At 41.3% G+C, this 24,399-nt stretch overlaps 1 protein-coding gene across 5 annotated transcripts in view; it reads left to right on the top strand.

Moving 5' to 3' along the window:
- Window positions 1-24,399, top strand: part of KLHL3 (kelch like family member 3) — a 209,228-nt gene that overhangs the window by 86,154 nt on the left and 98,675 nt on the right. For 3 of the 5 annotated variants that reach the window (XM_079771903.1, XM_079771906.1, XM_079771902.1), the window contains exon 1: window positions 16,935-17,087. In XM_079771903.1, the coding sequence (XP_079628029.1) occupies window positions 17,032-17,087 (56 nt within the window). In that variant the 5' untranslated portion in view covers window positions 16,935-17,031. Of the gene's footprint in view, window positions 1-14,320; window positions 14,476-16,934; window positions 17,088-24,399 lie in introns of those variants that run through there. The other 2 variants (XM_079771905.1, XM_079771904.1) reach the window with 1 other exon arrangement.

The raw sequence follows: 24,399 nt of genomic DNA, 5'->3' as shown, positions 1-24,399 counted from the left end.
CAAGCATCATTTCATTTATCTTAGTTCTCAGAATAATTCTATGATGAGATCCTAATGTCTGTATGTTGCATAGTAGCTTCAGGCTTACCTAATTGAAATAATTTGTGTAAGATCATGTAGCTGTTGAGAACAAGAAATGGGCATCTTTGCTTGCATTTAAAAGGCACATTGTAAGGTAAAAAACAAAAAAACCTCTTCCTTGTTTTTTCCCCAGTACCCTATAAACCTATATTAGGTTATCTCTGGGTACTTCTAGATCTTTTTATTTGCATGAATACCATAATTTATTGATAACACGTTTCCAGTTTTTCTTCTCATAATTTAAAACAACTTCTGCAGGTCTTGTTTTGCCATTTATAACATGTCAAAGAGGAACAAAAGTGTAGGAGCCTGGCTAAAGACATTGGTTATATAGATGTCCAGCTAGTCCTCTTAAGAAATCTGCTGGGGCCCTGCAAGGATTTGCTGGATATTTTACAGTTAAAATCCCAATTTTGCTTTGTCGGTTTTTTCTTGTGATTTTTGTTTTAGTTTCTTATGAGAAAGACTTGGTTAAAAAATAAGTAATTCGTCTATTAAAAACAAGGCTGCCCTAGCCAGTTTGGTCAGCCTGCGGACCAAAGGGTCCAGGGTTTGATCCTATCAAGGGCACGTGCAGGCTCCTCCCTGGACTGGACCATGGTCAGGGCTCCTGTAGGAGGCAATCAATAGATGTGTTTCTCTCACATTGATATTTCTGTCTTTCCTTCTCTCTTCCACTTTCCCTAAAAAATCACTGGAAAAATATCCTCTGGTGAGGATTAACAAAAACAAAACACCAACCAACCAAACAACAAAAAGCCTAAGTGCCCTTTACTATATTCTGAAGGTGCTAGATACATTGAGTTTTGGGATTTTTTTGTAGCAATAAATACGCCATTTATTGCTCTTCTCTGGTTTATCCTACTTAAAACTTGCAGCATCATATTTCAGTTGTGTGTTAATAGAGGATTTTTACTATAGAAATTGACTTTAGTTGAATTTTAAATGATTTACTAAATACTTTCTCAAGAAGCTAAAGAGGAGAAAATAACAATGGAAAGGGTATCCTGGGAAAGCTTTGCTCTGGGTCCTAGTTGGGCAATAATCCAATTGAAATGTGAATTCAGACCTTACTATTTAACCTTGGTAAATTAAGTTATTCGGACTTCATTTTCCTATGATGTGAATGAAGACTATGATCACTTGAATTCTAATTTGATAATGTTATTCTTTTTATCATATTTGGTTATTATTCAGTAAAAGCATTTAAGAGGAACCCTTAGACTAGTTCTGATTTGAATATTTGAAAATTTATTGAGCATGACTTAGCTAAACAATAAATAAGGAACAGCCCTTGCTCGCAAGGTACCCACAATTTAGTTTGTGTGGTGGAATTTAAGGAATTGTGATAGAGTGGGCATTTTAGTCAGAGATATATGAGCCATAGTGGTGACTTTCTATGTGGATCAGGGAAAATGTTGAAGAGACATTTGGACTAGCTTTGAAATTTGAATGGAAGGGCATTCATTCCACAGCTTATGGCAAAGCTCATAGCATAATGTATTGGCCTCCTTTATTTTTTTAAAATTGTTATACCACAAAGACCTTTAAAAGCACATCATCCATTTTTATTTTGCATTATTTTATGATTCATGATTTTTGGTAAGTATTAACAAAATCACCTTAAGGGAGACAACTTAATCAGTTGAGATCTTAAATTGGAAAATGATAATCATTATATATATAAAAGGCTAATATGCGAAGTGTCTCCTTGGGAGTTTGACCAGGAGACCAGGAGTTTGATCGCTCCCTATGATGTGCACTGAACACCAGGAGGCAGTGTGGAATGAAGGAAGGCCCCAGTTGGCAGCTGGGGAAGGAAGACCCCAGCCAGCAGCCGGGAAGGAAGGCCGGCCAGGCCTAGGGACCTTACCTGTGCACAAACTTCATGTACTGGGCCTCTAGTATATTAATTATATAGTAGGCCACTGTTAGCATTATGCTCACCATCCTTGCATTGTCTTATGTCTTTGCTATATTTTGGCTTAGCTGATTTTAAAATACTTTTTTTTTCTTAAAATACAGTTTTGTTAGAAAATAACTTCTGCAGTAATTAACACAGTTTCTGAAGAAAAAGTAACTGCATTTGCTATAATGGAAAGATTTATATGTGTCCTAAATTTTACTTTAAAAATAAAGTTTACAGCCCTAGCCGGTTTGGCTCAGTGGATGGAGTCACCCTAAGGACCGAAGGGTCCCTGGTTCGATTCTGGTCAAGGTCATGTACCTCAGTTGCAGGATCCTCCCTGGCCCAGGCCCTGGTCAGGGCATGTGCAGGAGGCAACCCATTGATGTGTTTCTCTCACACCAGTATTTCTGTCTTTCCCTCTCTCTTCTATTCTCTAAGAAATCAATGGAAAAATATCCTTGGGTGAGGATTTAAAAAATAATAAAGTTAACAGTTGTATAGTTTTGGGGGAGGTGGGGTTAGTTTGAAAAATTAGTGGACATGAATTATTAGCCTCAAGTTGAATTTGAATTTAGCACATCATGAATGTTCTTGATGCTTAAATTTAGTTTTTTACTAAATCTGTGTGGAAGTGTCTTACTTGGGAAATATAATTTATTGCTCATTTCAAAGAGAAGCACACAACTGGTTTGGGAAAATTAGTCTTTGGCATTGGAACTGGCTTTGGGTGAACTTTGAGTTCTCCCTAAATGATAATATAAATGTTGCAGATAAAATATTTATCTTAAAAAGGAGATACTTGAAAGCTGCTTTTAAAAAGGACCCTCCCCCCCAATAAATAAATGAATAAATAAATAGGAATCCCAAAGTTGGAAGGCTAGAAAGGGCAATTGAGTTATGTACTGTTTCCACCTACTTTTTTACTTGCACTTGGAGCTGGAAGATTTGAATATTCAGAGAGGGAAAGGATTTAAGAAGATACCTTGCCAGGGATTCTATTCATAGTTGTGTGCTTTCTTTTCTACTCAAGCAGATTTTCTTTGGCTCCATTGATTTTTCTACCACTTTATATGGTTTGCTTAAAAAAAGAAAATTACCTGAAATAGGTTTGTGTCCATATCCTGCTCTAAAATTCTCTGATATGGACTTGTACCATTTAAATAGTATGCCTATTTCCCAGTGGTTACCATCTATTTCATCAGGTATTGATTATCTTCTTAGTGCAAAACACATCTGGGATCCAGAGATACATAGCAGTGGGTTCCTGTCTTAAAATAGCTTGCATTCTGGTTGGAATTCTATTTCTTTTGAAATTATGTATCCGTTCCTTTTCAGCGTTGTAGCACACCATCTCATTGTCACATCATGCAAACAAATTAAGAGTTAGTCTTGTCATTTAGTGTACGTTTTCTGATTAAAATTAAGGCTTCACTCCTTCATTGGTTACTTGTTCGGATAACATGAACGATGCATTTTTTTCTTTGATGCATATATTGTAAAGTAATTTGCCTCAGAGTAGGCACCTGATTTAATATTTTATAATCCTTAAGGACATACATTTTAGCATCAATAGACCAGGTTCCACCTTGACTGGTGTGGCGGTGTGGCTCAATTGGAGCGTCATCCCATATAGGGAAAGGTTATGGGTTCGGTTCCCAGTCAGGGCACATACTTAGGTTGTGGGTTTGATCCCTGGTTGGGGCACATACGGGAAGCTACCGATTGATGTTAAAAAAAAGGGATCAGGTTCCATTCCTGACCCTGTCACTTTCTAGCTCTATGATCTTGAACAAATTGGCCTGAATCTCAGTTTTTTTTCTTTAAAAAGGAGAGACTACTAGTGATGTCTGTGTCACAGGGTTGAACAGATTCAGTGAAAATGCATATAAATCTATTGTCACTGATGCATAGTATTGCTAATATTAGAACCTCTGATAAGAAGAGGTGTGATTGACTAGCACACCTCATCCTCATCCCAATCACATAGTATTTGAATAACTTGAAAAGAGTAGTGATATAAGCATATGTAGTCCATATAGCAGTCTTAGTAACTGAGATTTGGTTTTTAATCTAGGCTTTACCCTTGAAGACTTGCTGGGTTAACTTGGATGTGGGGACCCCCATACCTCTGCTGCTTCAACTTTAGTGGAGATATCAACCATTTTAGCTATCTGTGTTTAAGTACTTGCTACTATAAGGAAGATAAAAATAATGTGAAGGTTGAGGACAGGTGACTTCCAGGTAGTAAGAAAGATTAAGAGAAGCACTGGATAGATAAGAGCATTTGACCTAAAAAAGTTGGCCACTAAAAGGGGGGTTGGGGAAGAGGTAATTTCAAGTAGATGGACAAAAAGGCAGAGACATGGAACATATACAGAGAAGTATGCCTCCTGTGTGCTAAACACTACTAAGTACATTTACAAATGTTCTCATTGGTTCCATTCAATAATCCTCTTTTTCACAGATTAGGTACCTGAAGCTTATCTCAGAAAGGGGAGCTAACTTTCCCAAGGCCACCAGCTGGTGAAGTGATTGAGCTGGGAGTTGAATCCAAGTCTGACCCATTTCAATGGTCGTACACTTTCCAGTAACCTTCATTTGCTTCCAAATACAAGTAGCTAATCTGTACTAAAGATAAAGGAGAGTTGTGGGAAATAAATTGGGAAAAGCTGGAACTGCATACTTAGGTCTTTGAGTAGTATGCTAAGGAATTTGGATTTTATCTGGCAGGCAGTGGAAATCACTAAAGGTTTCTTTCAAGTTTCTTTTTAAAATATATTTTTATTGATTTTGGAGAAGAAGGGAGAGGGAGAGATAGAAACATCAACGATGGTTGGCTGCTTCCTGCACCATCTCCACCCCACCCCCCGCCCCCACCCTCACCCCAGGAGAACAAGCCCACAACCTGAGCATGTGCAATGACTGGGAATTGAACCATAACCTCCTGGTTCATAGGTCAACACTCAACCACTGAGCCATACCAGCCAGGTGTCTCTAAAGGTTTTTGAGCAACAATAGTGGTAGTGAAACTAATTTAGAAAGATTAATCCCGTAGCATTGAGTAAAATAGGTGTCATTTGAATGTTTTAGGTGGCAAGGCGGCTAAGTTAACTAACAACTGATATTAACCAGGTAAGAAAATGAAAGCATGTACAAACAGGCAGAACTGGAAATAGACTGAAAGGGAATTTGAGGGAAGTTGTGAAAGTATAATTGGCAAATGATTGGATATGTGGGGAATAAAGGAGGAGGAGGAGTTGAATCAATTATTGTGTGAATAGAAGGGTGGTGATGCCATGGAGAATGGGAAGAGATTTAGAAGGAAAGTTTGGACATAGTTGACGATGCTGGTAAGCACATTGAAGCATTGTTTCTTTAAATCCTCATCCAAGAATATGTTTATTGATTTTGAGAGAGAGAAACATGGATGTGAGAGAGAGATATTGATCAGTTGCCTTCAGTACGTGCCCCAGCTGGGGATTGAACCCAAACCTAGGTTTGTGCCCTGACTGGGATGGAACCTGCCGCCTTTTGTTTCATGGGATGATGCTCCAAATGAGTCACCCGGCCAGGTCCAAAGAATTATTTCTTTTGGAGATAGCTTTACAAAGTGGTTTCTATGATGAAGATTGTCTTTTTTCTTCCTGAGCCACTCTCCACCTTCCTATTCCTTGCTCTGTGTTAAGAACTGGGCACTATTTTCTCTGGCTTCATTTTGGGTTTGGAAGGTGGGAGCAACTGGCAGGAGATTTGGAGAGGGAGAAAGGTGACATCAAGATATTTGTTTCCTGTCCCCAAATATATTCAGCAAACAGGTTATCAGTGGCCACATTTTTGCTCCAGTGGCTTTCACAGCTCTATGTCGTTTCTGGCTTTTGGTAACTACTCCCTCCTATTGCTACTTCAGGCTCCCTGTTGCTGGCCCCCAGATGGTTCTCCAGTGTTGTTTCCTTGACTGTGCCCACACTCTTGTAAATAGTTACTTCTATTAAGATTTCAGCAATTCTTTTAAATGTGCCAACAGTTGTCATCTCTTCAGTGCAAAAAATTTTAATCCCCTCCACATTTTTCTAATGACTTGATCTCCCAGGCACCACCATATCTGAAGAAGACCTATTTGCACTATGTTACTCTCCTCACCTATCATAAAATTTCTCTTATTGTTTGAAATTGTCTCCCTGTTTTCCTATGATGTCAAGTTAAATTTATGACTCTTATGCTTGATGATTCAGCTGGAAATAGAGCAGTGCCCTGGCCACCTGGTCGGGGTGTGTATGGGAGGCAGCTGATTTATGTTTCTCCCTTATATCAATGTTTTTCTCTCCCTCTCCCTTCCTCTCTCTAAAGTCAATAAAAACACAGTTTAAAACATATATAAAAACATATATAAAACATATAAATGTATATTTAAAAAGTCCCTGCCGTCAATGGAGCTGATACTTATTTATTTATTATGAATTTATTGGGGTGACATTGGTTAATAAAATTGTTTCAAATGTACAGTTCTACAATACATCACCTGTATATTGTAGTGTGTTCACCACCCAAAGTCAAGTCTCCTTCCATCACCATTTATACCCCTTGGCCCTCTTCTACCTCCCTTTCCCTCTGGTAATCACCATACTGTTGTCTGTATCTATGATATATTGTTTTTTTCTTAATCCCTTCACCTTTTTAGCTAGTCCCTAATCCTCCTTCCCTCTGACAGCTGTCAGTCTCTTCTCTGTATCTATGAGTCTGTGTTTTTTTAAAAAATTTTGTTCATTATATTCCACATACAAGTGAAATCATATGATATTTGCATTTCTCTGACCAGCTTATTTCACTTAGCATAGTAATCCTCAGGTCCATCTTTGCTGTTGCAAAAGAGAAACATTGATGTGAGAGAGCCACATCCATTGGTTGTCTCCCACACATGCCCCAACCGGGGCTGGGGATTGAGCCTGCAACTGAGGTCCTCTGGCTGACGCTCTATCCACTGAGCCAAACTCTCGTATTAAGAGTTTGATACAGAGAAGATGAGACTTGAGTCACATAGAAGAGAGATTGTGACTAAAATGCCCATTTGACATCTCTCCTCAATTTCTTTATTCCTAACATCAGAGTCACAGAAAGTTCCCCTCAAATTTCTGGGTCCATATATCCATGAACTTGAAGCTTTTATTTTCAATTGGTGGAACTGTTTGTACCTGCCAATTGATTCTAATCAAAGTTTTATATTTTTATATCAAATTGCAGATACTAATTTCATTGTCAGGCTGGGAAAGATGATGAACGAGGAGGATAAATATGGATTTATTTAGTAAGAACCAATAAAGTATTCATATCCTTTGACTCTAGGACTTTAGTACTAGGAATTTAACCTAAAAAACAATTCAATAAAAGGAAAAACAGAGTTTGCACAAAGGCAGTCATTATAACATTATCTGTAGCAAGAGATTGGAAACTATAAATGCATCAGGGAAATGTTTACTAAATTGTGCTCTGTGGAAAGGTAAAATATAAAAAAATGTTTTCTATCAACAGATGGCTGGATAAACAAAGTGTGATATATACATACAATGGAATATTATTCAGCCAAAAAAAAGAAATTTTGATACATGCTACCACATGGATGAACCTTAAAAACATTAGGCTATGCCCTAGCCGGTTTGGCTCAGGGGATAGAGCATTGGCCTGTGGACTGAAGGGTCCCAGGTTTGATTCCGGTCATGGGCACTTGGCGGGCTTGATCCCCAGTAGGGGGTGTGCAGGAGGCGGCCAATTAATGATTCTCTCACATCATTGATGTTTCAATCTCTCTCTCCCTCTCCTTTCCTCTCTGAAATAAAAAATAAAAACAAAACATTATGCTTAGTGAAATAGACCTGACACCAAAAAATGACAAATATTGTATGATTGTACTTACATGAGGTATCTAGGCAAGTTCATAGAGACAGAAAGTACAATTAGAGGTTATCAGGGATTTGGAGGAAGGGAGAATGAAAAGTTACTATTTAATGGATAAAGAGTTTCTTTGGGGCTGATGAAAATGTTCTGGAGATGGATATGGTGATGTTGCACAACATTGTTAGTGTACTTAATGCCACTTCTTTGTGCACTTAAAAATAATTAAAATATTAAATTTTATGTATATTCTACCACAATAAAAATTATATATATATTTAATGTAATACAACTTATAAGTGTATTAAAGTAGAGGAGGTAAACAATTAAGCCTTTTAAATTATTTTTAACCATTTTATATCACCATTTATCTCCTCTATGTAAATGAAGCCATGAGACATTGAAATTACCTAGTTGCCACTACTTATAATTATGAATACCCTTTTTAAATCTTCACAGAATTATTTACCCAATTTGCAACTTTATTTTTATTTCTTGTGTCCTACTCCCTTGTTCTCCAAACTGAAAGGTGTCTCTTTCTTCACTGAGTTTCCATAGTAACTCTTCTGGACTTCTTCTGAGACTCTTATTTTTTTTGTTTGTTTTTCATCACTATTTATATGAGCCCCTGTGTAATTTCTCCAACTAATTTTGTAAGCTCGTTGACATTTTATTCATGTAGGATGTATGTTGTAGCTCCCTGGAATAGCCTTTTACATAGAGTATGATATTCAGTGAGACTGAATTATAAGCATGCAGTTATTTGAAGGTAGAGAGTGACAGAATGTTTGGGCATTCTTGCTCATGAGTTTTACATTAATCATGTGCCTGCCTCAATTCTTTGTACCTGCTATATGTGCAGACCTGATCTCACCCCCACACACAGCATTGTATTCTTGACTTTGGGGCTCTGTCTCATCTATTTTTTACCTTTTTATATAAAACTAGAGGCCCAGTGCATGAAATTGTGCACTGGCAGGGGGGTGTCCCTCAGCTTGGCCCTCTTGCAGTCCAGGAGCCCTTGGGGGATGTCCGACTGCCGCAGAGGCGGGAGAGGCTCCTGCCGCCGTTGCTGCGCTCGCCAGCCATGAGCCCAGCTTCTGGTTGAGCAGCGCTCCCCCTGTGGGAGCACACTGACCATCAGGGGGCAGCTCCTGCATTGAGCATCTACCCGCTGGTGGTCAGTGTGCATCATAGCGACTGGTCGGTCCATGGTTCGATTTGCATATTAGCCTTTTATTATATAGGATAGTCCAGTTTTCTTTGTATCCAGAAAGGAAAGAACTAGAGAGGTGAGACAGGGCTAGCAGGTAGAGGATCAATTTAAAGTTGAAAGTACCTATGAAAAGTTGTAAGTAAGAATTAATGCTCATTCTTGAATGTTCTGTTCATGGGGAAAGCAGATTTTCCCCCCTCCCTAAGCCACAGATGAAACTAGATTTTGTTTTTATTATGAAGAGATGCACATATTTACCAGCAGAGGGCACCAATTGCAGGTCGAAGATTTGAGAGTGGAAGGAATTTTTTTTAAATTTAATTCTCACTCAAGGAGTGAGAATGTTTTTTGTATTGATTCTCTGAGAGAGTGGAAGGGAGCGGGGAGGGAGGGAGAGAGAGAAACATCGATGTGAGAGAGGCACATGGATTGGTTGCCTCCGGCGCATGCTGGACAGGAGGTGGAGGGGGGATATGGGGGTGTGGGGACTGAACCCACAATCCAGGCACATGCTCTTGACCAGGATGAACCCGAGACCCACTGGTGCACAGGCCGAGGTTCTAACCACTGAGCACACTGGCCAGGGCAGAGGAAGGAATTCTTATGAAGATCCTCGAAGAGGAACTTTGCAATGTGTTGGCCTCTGTAAAGCACCCTGCTTGCTGCTATAGTTGGTCTGGCTTTTCTTTGACTCACTTGGGGTCCAGTGGTGTGTCTCCAGCTTTTTCTAAGAGCAATCTGTGCCTAGGCCTGGTTGGTAAGCTAAGGGACCAGAGAAAACCATGGAGAAGGACTTTATAATAGTAGGTATTTGGAAGTCTTGGGTGACAGTCTGTATGGACATCTTTAAAGGTTCTACAGGTAAGGTGGGAAGGGCATTAGTTTAGGCATCTCTTTCAACCTCATTGGCTTATCTCTAAAATGAAGGTAGTAATATAGGGGTAGTTAATGGTGGGCTCTGAGGTCAAGTGGACCTGGTTTCAAACCTATGGGGCCATGGTTAAGTCATTTAACTCTAAGAACCTCAGTTTTCTCACATTTATTTTTGTTCAGATGGAGCTTCACCAGTCTTGTGTTACTTTTTAATTAAAATTTTTTTAGCCCAGCCGTGTGGCTCCACGGATGAGCGTTGACCTATGAATCAGGAGGTCACAGTTTGATTCCCGGTCAGGGCACATGCCCAGGCTGTGGGCTCGATCCCCAGTGTGGGGAGGGCAGGAGGCAGCCGATCAATGATTTGCTCTCATTATTGATGTTTCTCTCTCTTCCTTCCCCTTCCTCTCTGAAATCAATTAAAAAAATGTATTTAAAATTTTTTATTTTTTTAAGATTCCACATATAAGAGAGATCATATGGTATTTGCCTTTTCTCTGTCTGAGCATAATGCCCTCAAGTTCCATTCATGTTGTTATAAATAGCAAGATTTCATTCTTTTTTTATGCCTGAATAATATGACATTGTGTGTGTGTGTGTGTGTGTGTGTGTGTGTGTGTGTGTATTAATTTCTTTATCCATTCATCCATTGGCAGACACTTAAGTTGTTTCCATAACTTGGCCATTGTAAATAATGCTGCAATGAACATGGGGGTGAATATATCTTTTCAAGTTAGTGTTTTCATTTTCTTCGCATAAATACTAGAAGTGGAGTTGCTGGATAACATAGTAGTTCTATTTTTGATATTTTGAGGAATCTCCACAATGTTTCGATAGTGGCTACATCAATTTACATTCCCAACAACAATCTGCATCCTCGTTAACACCTGTTACTTATCTTTTGCTAATAGCCATTCTGGCAGGTGTTAGGTGATATCTCCTGGTTTTGACTTGCATTTTCCTGATGATTAATGATGTTGAGCATCTTTTTATGTACCTGTTGGCCATTTGAATATCTTTTTTTGAAAAATGTCTATTCAGGTCTTTGCCCATTTCTTAATTGTATTAGTATTCCTGCTGTTGAGTTGTAGGCATTCTTTATGTATTTTAGTTATTAGCCCCTTATCAGATATACTAGAGGCCCGTTGCACAAAATTCATGCATGGCGGGGGGGGGGGGGGTCCCCTCAGCTCAGCCTGAACCCTCTCCAATCTGGGACCCCTTGGGATTCTGGGGATCAGGCCTAAACTGGCAGTCGGACATCTGGACATCTCTCTCACAATCCTGGACCACTGGCTCCTAATTGCTCACTGCCTGCCTGCCTGGTCGCCTCTTACTGCCCCCCTCACCCCCCGCCGGTCTGGTCACCTCTTACTGCCCCCCTGTTGGCCTGGTTGCCCCAACTACCCCCCCCTCTGCCGGTCTGGTCACCCCCAACTGCCCATTCATCTAGTTTGATGAAATGTAATAGTTGTATACAATTGTGTAAGTATCAGCATAGTCAAGATATGAAACATTTCCGTAACCGTAAAGAGTTTCTTGTGCCAAGAAACCAAGATGGCGGCATAGGTAAACACCTAAACTGCTGCCTCGCACAACAATTTCAAAACTACAACTAAAAGACAAAACAGACATCATCCAGAACCACAGGAAGGCTGGCTGAGTGGAAATTCTACAACTAGAAGGAAAGAGAAAAGCACACTGAGACTCAGAGGAGCTGCAGGAGGCAGAGGTACTGAGATGCGCGTGGAGAGGACTGGCAACTGAGTGCGCGGCTGGCTTTCTCAAGCGGGAGGGAGACAAAAGCTCCCGACTGCTCTGAACTCCAGTTCCGGGCGATACTCCGGGGACCCAGACTCATTCAGGGAGAAACTGGACTGTCTGGCAGTGGGTGGAACTCGAGGGCAGCTTTCTCTCAGAGGTGTTTACAGCGATTACCACAGGACACTGAGACACAGGGGCCTCTTAGGGCAGGGCTGACGGGAAGCCACTGCTGTCTGCTCCACCCTGAGACTCCGCCCCATCCAAGCTGAGCACAGAGGCTTTTGCAAGTCCTGTCTCATAAGGGTGTCTCCAGCACAGAAGTTCTCCCAGAGTAGACACAGCTGATCCTCACAGCCAATTGGCCTGCAGGTCAATTCCTCCCAGTGATACCAACAACAATCAAGGCTTAACTACAACAAGACTGTGCACATAGCCCACAAAAGGGGGCACCAAGAGTGTCCACCTCAGGTAACTGGGGAGGCTGAGCCACTGGGCCCTATAGGACACCTAGCACACCAAGCCACTCTATCAACTTAGGGAAGCAGCCAAAATGCGGAGACAAAGAAACAGATCACAAATGAAAGAAATGGAGGAAAGCAAACGACTGGATATAGAGTTCAAAACCACGGTTATAAGGTTTTTCAAGAATTTTCTAGAAAAGGCCGATAAATTTAGCAAGACCCTTGAGGATATGAAAAAGGACCAACTAGAAATTAAGCATACACTGACTGAAATAAAAAATATTCTACAGAGATCTAACAGCAGACTAGGGATTGCAAGAATCAAGTCAAAGATTTGAAATACAAAGAAGCAAAAAACACTCAACCAGAAAAGCAAAAAGAAAAAAGAATAAAAAAAGTTGAAGATAGTGTAAGGAGCCTCTGGACAAACTTCAAGCGTACCAACATCAGAATTATGGGGGTGCCAGAAGAAGAGAGAGAGCAAGATATTGAAAACCTATTTGAAGAAATAATGACCAAAAACTTACCCCACCTGGTGAAAGAAATAGACTTACAAGTTCAGGAAGCGCACAGAACCCCAAACAAAAGGAATCCAAAGAGGACCACACCAAGACACATCATAATTAAAATGCCAAGGGCAAAAGACAAAGAGAGAATATTAAAAGCAGCAAGAGAAAAGCAGTTAGTTACCTACAAGGGAACACCTATACGACTGTCAGCTGATTTCTCAACAGAAACTATGCAGGCCAGACGGGAGTGGCAAGAAATATTCAAAGTGATGAATAGCAAGAACCTACAACCAAGATTACTCTACCCAGCAAAGCTATCATTCAAAATTGAAGGTCAGATAAAGAGCTTCACAGATAAGAAAAAGCTAAAGGAGTTCATCACCACCAAACCAATATTATATGAAATGCTGAAAGGTATTCTTTAAGAAGAGGAAGAAGAAGAAAAAGGTAAAGATAAAAATTATGAACAACAAATACATATCTATGAACAAGTGAATCTAAAAATCAAGTGAATAAAAAAATCTGATGAACAAGAATAAACTGGTGAATATAATAGAATCAGGGGCATAGAAAGGGAGTGGATTGACAATTCTTGGGGGAAAGGGGTGTGGGGGTGCGGGAAGAGACTGGACAAAAATCGTACACTTATGGATGAGGACATTGGGGGGGGGGTGGTAAGGGCAGAGGGTGGGGTGGGAACCGGGTGGAGGGGAGCTATAGGGGAAAAAAGAGGAACAATTGTAATAATCTGAACAATAAAGATTTATTAAATTAAAAAAAAAGAGTTTCTTGTGCCTTTTTAAAAATATATATATATTTTATTGATTTTTTACAGAGAGGGAGAGAGAGTTAGAAACATCGATCAGCTGCCTCCTGCACACTCCCCACTGGGGATGTGCCCACAACCAAGGTACATGCCCTTGACTGGAATCAAACCTGGGACCCTTCAGTCCACAGGCCCACGCTCCATCCACTGAGCCAAACAGGTTTCGGCTCTTGTGCCTTTTGATTCTCTGATGCCTACAATATTTATCAGCTGGGCAGATGGTTCTGCTGCACAGTTAAGTGTGGGACCACTGTACTGTGTTAAGGTGTCTGCGCATGTGGGGAACTGAAGTCCTGGAGGAGGATAAAAGCAAGAAAAGAAGAAAAAATATACTTAAAAGGAAGAATGAGACCAGGAGAGTATTATGCTAAGTGAAACAAGCCAGCCAGAAAAAGACAAATAACCATATGATTTCACTTATATGTAGAATCTAATGAATAAAATGAAACAAAAGAGAAACAGACTCATAGATAACAAACTGACAGCTGTCAGAGGGGAGGGGTTGGAGGACTGGGTGGAAAAGGTGAAGGGATTAAGCAAAAAACAAACCAAAAACCTCAAAAACAACAACAGTATAGTGATTACCAGAGGGAATGGGGTGGGGAGGTAGAAGAGGGTAAAGGGGGGATAAATAGTGATGGAAAGACTTGACTCGGGGTGGTGGACACACAATACAAATGCAGATGATGTGTTATAGAATTGTACCCACGAAACCTATATAATTTTATTAACCAATGTCACCCCAATAAATTCAATTAAAAATTTAAGAATGATTGGTCTTCTAATTCTCTCCAGATAAACTATGCTGTACTGACTACTTGTGGCGAGATAGAGTGTATAGCAGAGAACTTTCTAGACCAAATCCACAACAACAAAATTTCTTCTAACATGGTTCTTCCTGAGATGCATAGAGCTGAAGAATCCTGAACAAAGTTGCTTTGGATGGAAAGGTGAGGCCACTATTGGTAAGCCGTGGGAGGAGGCTTGAGTATGGGAAGGTGAGCTAAGAAGGGGGTAAGGCACTATTGCTAGGCTTCTAAGGATGGGACCTCTTCCTCTAGGCAGACACTACTTTGGTTCTTTTAACTTTCCTCCATTGCAGGAATTCATTAGCAACTTTTCTTAATCTGAAGTCCATTCAGGAAGGTTACCCTAGAGCAAACAGGTTCATGTTGTGGCCCAGAAAACATTTGGATAATGAGGTAGAAAATGTAAACCCTAGCCCACACTAGAGACGATTAGGGCAAGAACTTTGTGCCAGCAGTCTGGAGACTAATTCTTGACTTAGCTTTGGCCCTGGTTTTACTAGATAGTTTTTTTCTTGATTACCTTCTCTGAATTGTCTCTGTCCTGTGTACTTCTTGTGGATAGAGTGAGCGGTGTAGATGGTAGTAGTATGGTTTCAACACATACATTGTAGTGAGTTAGCGTGGCAAAAGTAGATTGCAAAGAAAATTCTGTAAAGTTTTAAACTGCCCCTCAATAGTTGTAATATTGAAACCAGAATATGTTCAGCCCTTGTATATTTCCTTTCCTGGCCTTTTTTTTTCTTTTCTCTCTCTCTCTCTGGTTTGTTAGATGTGACGTTTTCCTCTTTTCCTGAATGGTGAAGTTGTGAATGAGGGTATGAAGTTGTAAAAGAGAGACTCCTCTTATTTTTATGTCTTTTTTTATGAATCACCCAGTTGTCTTCCTGGTGGATGTCTGCACTTTGGCACGGATTCTGGGATTCAGTTTCCTTATTTGTGATGTTAGCTACTCCTGGTCTGTGTGCTTTACTTCAAGAGGAAATATGTGAAGTAGAGCCATAAGACTGATTAGAGGAGGAAGAGACAGAACGGGCAAAAGATGAGAGGAGTATTGTGAGAAGAAGTGGTGATACAGGGCTGATGGGTGTAAATAAGACCATCTAGGTTTCTTCTTATTTGAGAAACAATGAATTTGGGTAATGGCCTAATCTAAGAAGGCCCTGACATATCAGAGATAATCTTTGAGAATAACATCCTAGCCAGTTTGAGTTCAGACTAAATTAAATTTAAGTTACTCTTAGTTTGTATTACCTCAGTGCCCCTCCTTCCCGCCTTGGTTTCAGAGCTTTGTAGCAGTGAAAAAAGGCCTAAATTATAACAATAATAGATTTATTGAGCATCTCTCATACTTTCCCTGAAGCATCCTACAAAAAATTAGAGTCCAGTAAGATTTTCTCCTTAAAACAATCTCATGGGTTACTCTAATGAGAAGAAAAATGGAACATTAAGACATTTTTTACACTCATTGTGATTTTAGAGGTGAAAGGGACTCTTGAGATTGTCTGGTCTCATTCTGAGATGAGGGACTGAGGTCCACAGTGAAGAAAAGACTTGCTGAAAGTCACTCAGATAGCTAGTGGTAGTGCGGATCCTGAGAAGCACAGGTGTGACATGGAGGGGGTGTGTGTCCCAGAATAGAGATGCCCATGTGTGATTTCCTGAGGCATCAGGGAAGCTTCTAAACCCATTTTTGTGCAGTCAATCATCAGTGGCTGATTGCCTTAGTTACCTCTAAGCCTCTTGGCTGTGGCTAGGACGCAGACTGGCCTCCTGCCTCCCCAAGATTATGTTTTAGAGTTGTTAGTCTAAACTGAGTCTCAACAGCTGGAGTTAACAGGGTGTGAGATACTTAGGCTGGAGATGGGCAGTCAGTGGGAGACTTAGTAGTTACAGCACAGCTTAGTCAAATTTCAATACGACAGACTTTAGGAAGATATTTTAGGTTTGTGCTATGAAATTTGGCCTCTTGCAGTAAAATGGGGTTTGTTTCATTTTCACCTATATCTGCCAGTTTCCTTTTCTAATTTCTCTGTGCATTCTTCTCAGTTCTATTAGGCTCTTTCCCCCTAACTATTCCCTATCTATCAGACTCCCAGAGCTACTGTAGATTTTAGGAGAAGGAATTGGAACATGAGCTGTGACCTACAAGTCAATTTCCCCAGGTGGATAAACTCCACTGCAAGCCTCAGAGGGAGGGGCCTCCTCATTCCAGCAATCTGGCCAGGCTGACAGACTCAGAGCTTATGGGGGCAGGGGAGGAGGAGGGGGCCAGTATTTCTTGGGCTAGTGAATAACTGCCTGAGTCATTGCAGTCTAGGCAGAGAAGACGCGAGTCCTTGGGGTGGGCAGGTCGCCTGGGCTGGGGATGCCTGGGCAGATGTGGAGGCAGTTGGAAAGGTGGCACCGCAGTTGGGTTGCTGGAGCTGCGCTGTTCCTAGGAGACGGAGGAGCAGCAAGCCTGCGGGGGAGGGGGAGCAAGTGGGTTGCTGCTTTTAGCTGCTGAAAGGACTGCAGGGAGCTCTGGGTAAGACATTTTCTGTTGCTGCTGCTTCTGCGGTAGACGCTGCCGCTAGTAAGTCAGAGGAAGGAGGATCGAGAGGGAGGAGGCTTCATTTGCAGCCATGCTGAATCACTGTTGCTGATCAGATCTGCTGGTTGGCTGAGAGAACTGAGAACAGAGCTAGGATCTCTGGGTGCATGCACAATTCAGCAGCTGCCACTCCCGCTGGGCCTTGCACAATGGAGGCTGAAAGGTATGTATGTGCAAGTGTGTTGTGTGTGTGTGTAAGTGAATGTGTGCTCGTGCGGCAGCCACCAGCTTTTGTGTTTGCATTAGCTAGGCAGGGTCGGAAGGAAGACCTGGCCATTGATGGATCCCAGCGGGAGGCCGAATAGAGCAGGGAAGCCCCTTTCTCCAGAGATTAGCTTCCATAAAGGCAGGTCTGGATTTGCTGGGCAGCGGAGCACCCTGAGAGAGGACTTCCTGGCTGGTGTTTGGGAATAGTTTCAGCATGGGCTGAATCAGGATTGCCTTTCTCAAGGCATTTCCCTTTCCTGGATACTTTCCCCCGGGTGTTGTTTTTTTTTTTTTAATGTTATAGCAGGGCTGGCCAGGCATAGAGTGATTGTATTTTCACACTGAAGTGCTCAAATCTTCAGCAACCATGTTATGGAAATGTCGTTCCTAAAAGTGTGTGTGTGTGTGTGTGTGTGTGTGTGTGCGTGTGTGTGTGTGTGAGCGTGCGTGCGTGCCTGCTTGTGTGCCTGTATACGCACACAAATTCAGGTAAGAAGGAGCGAAACCTATCAGATGACACTCGCTCTGATCTGACTTTCATTTGCATTGAAAAGTTTATAAATGATACTGGAAGGTGTGTTCTTAAGAGGAACTCTTGCTCTTTCACCAGGGGTTTCTTATGAAATAGGAATCAGCAATTTGTCGAGCAGGATCTAACTAGTAAGGGTTTATTTCCTGGCGAGCACATGTTTATAAATTTTAAACTCTTATCTGGGGATCTGATTCTTTCACTGTGAAGGTGCCCAGTGCAATGCACGGCGGGTCATTCCTCTGTGTGCCAAAACATCTTGTTGTGCCAGCCTCTTCATTCTGTGCATCTGCAGCTGGTAGAGAACAAGGCTTGTCATTTTCCTCTAGGTGAGATGGCAGCAGGGAGGGGTCAGGTCATACAAGTGCACCACTGAGGGGAGGGCTGCTGCTTTGAGTTGCCAGTTTGATGCAGATGGTAACCTGCTGGTTAAATGATAACAGGTTTAATTAAATCCACACTGTCTGGAGAGTACTGTAATAAACACTCCCTTTGCACAGATTGCCCCAACTCTTGTACCTCATGGTGCAGAGTGATGTCATTAAACATCTCTAGACCTCATCAGGCCTGACATGATTGCTGGGAGTCCTCTTTTCTGAACAGGACTCAGGGGTTGTGTTTCTTTCTTTTTTTCTTTTTGTTAATCCTCACCTGAGAATATTTTTCCCATTGATTTTTGGAGAAAGTGGAAGGGAGGGAGAGAGAGGAGGAAGAAGGAGGGAGGAAGAAAGAGGGAGGGAGGGAGAAACATTAATATGAGAGAGATACATTGATTGGTTGCCTCTTGCACGGGCCCCAACCAGAGCTGGGATTTGAACCTCCAACCCAGGTACATGCCCTTGACTGGGAATTGAACCCATGACCCTTCAGTACATGGCCAGTGTTCCAATCACTGAGCCACATCTGCCAGGGCAGGACTGTGTTTCTTGATGTGACTTAAAGAGTCTGGGACTTTTTGGACAGAGTATGCTGCTGGTGCAGTCTGTCCCTGGATGCTCTTTGCAGCAGAAGCATAGTGTTGGACTCCATGTAACCTGTTTCCTAGACTTGGGGCCGAGGTGGGCAGTGTCTTCACCTTTCTATTGTATGGTATCTAGCAGTAGGGTGGGGGTGATGTGAATGGAGATTAGAGGTTCTGGACCAGGCCTATTTTCTTGACTCATGGTATAATGGGCTGAAAGGTCCATGTGAGACTAGCAGCAGCAGATTGCAGGACTGCTTCCCAAGCATTTTTGGGCACCTAATGTGTTCCCAGGATTGTATTAAGAAATGTAATGGGTCCGTGCCCTCAAGGAACTCTCCTGTGCTTCAGTATTCTGTGCCTTTCAGCTGGCATGGCTGATGTCGTTTGCTTTATAACACCTGGTTTTTGCATATGTTCTTATGCTTTTCCCGTATTGGAGACAGAGAGTAGCGAGAAATACAAACTGAGCATCTTCCAACATTCTTCAGGTCACTCAGCTCACTATATTTTGTTTCTACTCCAGGACCAACTTACCATGCCAGACATTTGTCTTCTGAAATCTGGCTCCAGTCTCCATTTCTATTGCTCACCCATATGCCCACCAAGGGATCTATTGGTGTCTTTTGTGATCGCTCATCCTGTATTCCATCCAGACTCAGGTCCTTACCTTCAGGTGTTCCTTTTGCCTGGAATACTTTTCCCTTCCTTTTTCCCAAAAGTTTTTAAATTCCACTCTATCTGGGAAACCTCAGCTTTTCTGGTCCCATCTGATGCTCTTTTGAATTCCAGTATCTCTAGGTATCTCATAGTTGGGTACTGAATAATAGATCCAGCCACCAGAATTTTTGTGCTTTTGTTTTTTATATCTTATAACTCCCCAAATTTGGAGACAGGTCCTCAAGGACAAGGATGGTGTCTATACCTCTGAATAGTCCTCAGTGACTGCTCTGTGACTGTGTGCATAGTAGGTCCTGGATAATAATTTGATGATTAGTTGATAACTTTTGTGGGAAGCTCTGATAATTAAAAAGCAAATTGGTTAGAGAGGAGATTTAAAACTTTTGGCCAATAGGTTCATCCTTGGATATCGGCCTTATTATCTCAGTACGGGTAATTGACCCTATGGAATGCTTTGAGGTAGGAGAGAAGTGGGGAATTGGTCTTGTTTTACAAGTTCCCTAAGAAACTCAGGGTCAGAGAAGCTGAGTGACTGGCCTAGTATCACATGTCAAACCTCCAGAGACTGGAGGAATCCTGAATGTGGGGCTTGTTCCACACTTAACCTGATGAAGCTTAATTGGGGCTGTTTTTAAGCATTAAACATTTTCAGCCAAGAGATTTTTAATGAACAATTTTCTTTCTTTGCCATAAGGGTATGAAAATAACTTCTACCTTTAAAGGTCATTAATTGAAAGCATGGGCTTTGGAGTAACAGAGATCCTGCAGTGAATCTACTTCATAAACTGTGTGACCTTGAGTTTGTCACATTTCTTCAGAAATAATTTTTCTTTTTGGTGCAAAAGGAGTACTAGTATTTATACCTCATGGAGTTGTTGTGAAGATCAAATGAGAAAAGATGTAGAAAGCACCTAGTTAAGTTTTTCTGGCACAAAGGAAATACTCAGGAAATGGTAGTTGCTGTTATCATTGGTATTCATTTATTGCCCTGCTGAACCCCATGACACTAACATCGCTTATTTTAGGTCCTTCCTATATTTGTCATCCAAAGCAGATTATGTGGGACCGTTTCCATGAGAAAATTAGGGAGAGCTTATCAGGCCAGGATTTTTTACCTAAACTATCTTCTCGTAGTCAGATACAGGGGTTGGCATTTTTTCTTCTAGGTTTCAACAAGACCTACTTCAGTCTTCTTTTTTATAGACACCCTGAGATTTGGAACCACCGAATACACCTTTCAGGCCAAAATATTAAGAAGAACCTGTGAATTTACACTCATTTTTGTTGTATCCTGCCAGATCTCCAGCTGTATGTCCTTCTGAAGCTGTTTCCCATCTCTCTGTGTGAAGAATCGCTGTGGCTTGGTTTGTCAGAGAAGATGATTCTGTCTTCTATTTTGCAAAGGAAAAGGCTCTCAGTTACTACATCGATAGCATGTGTGTGTGTGTGTGTGTGTGTGTGTGTGTGTGTGTGTGTGTGTATGTATTTGTGTGTGCGTAGAGCAGATGGACATTGAAAATGGTAGTTGCTCTTGCTATTGGGATTTTATTTCAGTTCTGGAAATCAGACTTATGGATGAATTAAAATAAATTTCTAACTTATATGAGATACCTAGAGTAGTCAAATTAATAGAGACAGAAAGTATAATGGTGGTTGCTAATGGTTGGGGAGAGGGAGGAATGGGGAGTTATTGTTTAATGGGTAGAGTTTCAGTTTGAGAAAATGAAAATGTTCTGGAGATGGATGGTGGTGATGGTTGCGCAACAACATAAATGTACTTAATTGCTGGGGTTCTTTTCCCAGCCTTACAGAGGGTTCAGCATTCTGGAGAAAGGGGCTGCACGTAGATGATTAAGGAGTCCGGAGACAAAAGATAAGTTTGAAAGGCATTGGGGGTCAGAGGATCTTCAGCTGAAGGAGCTAAAGACTCCCTCCTTGACCAAGGACCCTGTGCTTTTATTCAACACAATTTGTCCCAAGGCAAGGCAGAGATATCCACTTCAAAGGGCAAGGTATCAAAGGGTACAGAAGCATTGTCAGTTTGAGGAATAGCCTACAGCTGTTCAGGTGTTTGGCCAACAGGAGGCAATAAAATGCCCTGAGCTGTCTTGCAGTTAACAATTCTATTCAGGTTTGGGGAAAGTTTCAACAGGTAAACTACATATGTGGCTCACCCTTGTTGAGTCGCCCAAGCTTCACCAACCTTTTGGTGAAACTCTTGTAATTATTACATGCTGGAATTGGTTCCCGGCACTTAATGCTGCTGAAATGTACAGTAAAAGATGGTTAAAATAGTAAATTTCATGTTACATATATTTTGCCATAATTAAAAATATATTTTCAGGCCTAGTCTCTGGCATATCTGCAAGAGTTGCAGAGAACCACAACTTTTGGAAGAAACATCATAAAAAGGGGAAGTTGGTTGTCCATTTTTCTTTAAATTGTGGTTTCCTTCATCAGAAGCATCAGGATGCCCCTGCTTGAGGTGGGCCCCAGGCACCCAAGATTATGCCATGAATTTGTGTGAACAGTCCTCAGAGGGAGAATAGCTCATCTTTACTGAGGAGAGCCTGCTCCTGGACCTTGGGGAGCTTTGGAACTAGACGGAGCATATCTCTTTGCCCTTGATCCAGGAATAAATAGATCATATTTTCTGAGAAGACACAACTTAGAGAACTGATGCTTTCTAAAGGCTGGGTTTTTCGATGCCAGGTAAAAAATGCAGTCAAGATCCAGGGAAGAACAAGTGTTGAGAGCAGTGCTTTAGCTTTTTCTCTCTTCCCACAGCACATAGCTGAGTCCTCTCCTGCCTCAGAAGTCATGGGTAGGAACTTTTAAAGAAATTTTTGGACATCACTGTTGCCTGAAGCAGATGTGCATTTCATCCATGATAATTGAAATACAATTTTCCATTTTGGAAAAACTTTTTGGTGAAGTAAGGTTTTCAACTGCAAAATCCCCCCCCAAAAAACAAAACAAAACAAAAAAATAATCAGTGACAGAAACCACTTAGTTTCCCCATACTCAGGTTTGGGTTTTTAGGATCTTGCTTGCTAGGTTTTAGATTGTTATTCCAGATCCAGACAAAAACATTGTTGGATAGCTTTTCCAAAGCAAGTTCTTTATTTGATGAAATTTGCCATTATAGAACTGACCTACTTTTTTTTCAATTGCTAGGTGAACCCTAGAACTAGGTTAGCCTGAAAAGAACATTAATAAACTGTATAAAAAATAACTTGAACATTCTTTGTTCTCAGATCCGCACGCCCCCCCCCCCCCCATTAAATAAGTTCAGTGGTTCTCAAGCTAGGTATCTGTAACTTTTTATAATTTATAAGGATTTTTAGAGTCTCAGCACAATTTTCCTGGACTTTTCTTTTTAACTTATGAATATCTATTGTAGCCTTTATCAAAACTATACACATGGAAAAGCTCAGTTTTCCTATTCAAACCAAACAGAAGTTTGGCTTCCAGAATACCACATAACAAGGGGTGTGCTTTCTTTTAGTCTTTCTTGCTCCTTGTCTAATTCCGTCTGAATTCAAGCGTTTCTCTTGTGTTTCACATTTTTACGCAGCCCACTTAAGAGATTTTTACCCCTGGGTTTTGAAGGAAGTGGTCTGTGAATTGGACCCTTAGGAATGTGATTAGTAACATACCTGTTCTTAAGCCTGATTATAAGAATGGCAACAGCTGCTGGTTGGCTTTGATGAATTATGATGGCCTTGTGTGAAAATTCCAAATTCAATACAATGAATAATATTGACTCCAGTAAGTGCTGCAGTTTCCCGCAGTCCGTGGGGTGAAGTAGCGCTGTGTCACAGGTCCTAGAGGATCCAGTCTTTTTTCATTTGGGCTGGTTTGGCCGCACAGTGAAGAACCTCAGAGAGTAGGACATAACAAATGAACCCCCTTGGCCTTATAGGCTGTGCACATTATCCCAAGTCAGTGGACATTCCTTGAACTTTAGCATTGGGAAACATGCTAGATCTGCAGTTTGCCCAGAGCCCTGTAGGTTCCCAAATCCTATCTTGTCAGCATTCTATTGCTGCCCAGACTTGGAGAAGCAGAGTCAAGCTGATGAACTCACAAGAACCTGGCGTACAACAGTTTGTTAATTTGCTGTGAAAACAGTTACTGGGCAAGAAGTTCCTGAGGGCCTGCCACCACTTTTCTTGCTTCCTGAAGGAGAACCTGGGGGAGGCTAATTTGATCAAAAGGCTGCATAGTAAACTAGGAGCTAAGTTATGGCACTTAAGCTTCACAACAGGGATCTGACCTGAGGCTGAACCAAATGACTATGTCTGATAATTAAGTCATTTTCTTTCCTGGATAGTGTGGGATGAGTGGGACCAAGGGCTTTCTCTCTCTGATTCTTATTTTTTGGTTTCCGTTTCTAAAGTGTACATTTTTTTTAAATGAGGGATTTTAATGATTTGGCACAGTTTTATTTTTTCAAAAAACATGTTTTTATTGATTTTATAGGGAGGAAGGGAGAAGGGGAAAGAGAAAGAAGCATCAATGATGAGAGTAAATCATTGATTGGCTGCTTCCTGCACGCCCCCTACTGGAGATTGAGCCCATAACCCATGCATGTACCCTGACTGGGAATTGAATCATGTCCTCCTGGTTCAACTACTAGTGACACCAGCCAGGCTATTTTACCCCCTTCTTTAAGCGACTTTGCCTTTTTTCTGTCTCATCTGTAGCTTGAATATAATGTGCCTGGGCTCTGTGTATGTTGCCCAGTATCAACCCACTCTGCCTAAACTTTATTTGCACCTCTTGAAGCCTTTTACAGGCTATGTAGTTCCTAGCCTCAGCAGCATTTCTAAGGCTACCCTTTCCTCTCCTCCTCTTTCACACCCTGCTTGCTCCGGAGCTCCTCATCTGACAGATCCCCCAAGTACCTCTGCACAGTCAGCCTGCTCAGAGGCTTTCCTGTTTCCTACTTTGCTGACATGCTATCCAGTGTCTTTTCCTTTCCATTCATTGCCTGAATTTTCCTCAGCGATGGAAAGAGCCTAAGAATGAATGCAGTAAGCAGCAATAGCAACCATTCTTGCTGCTTCCCTTTTTCTAGTTGATGCTGGCTTT

The sequence above is a fragment of the Cnephaeus nilssonii genome, assembly GCF_951640355.1.
Source record: "Cnephaeus nilssonii genome assembly, chromosome: 5".
Lineage (NCBI taxonomy): Eukaryota > Metazoa > Chordata > Mammalia > Chiroptera > Vespertilionidae > Cnephaeus > Cnephaeus nilssonii.
This window is presented reverse-complemented; position numbering and strand designations above follow the sequence as displayed.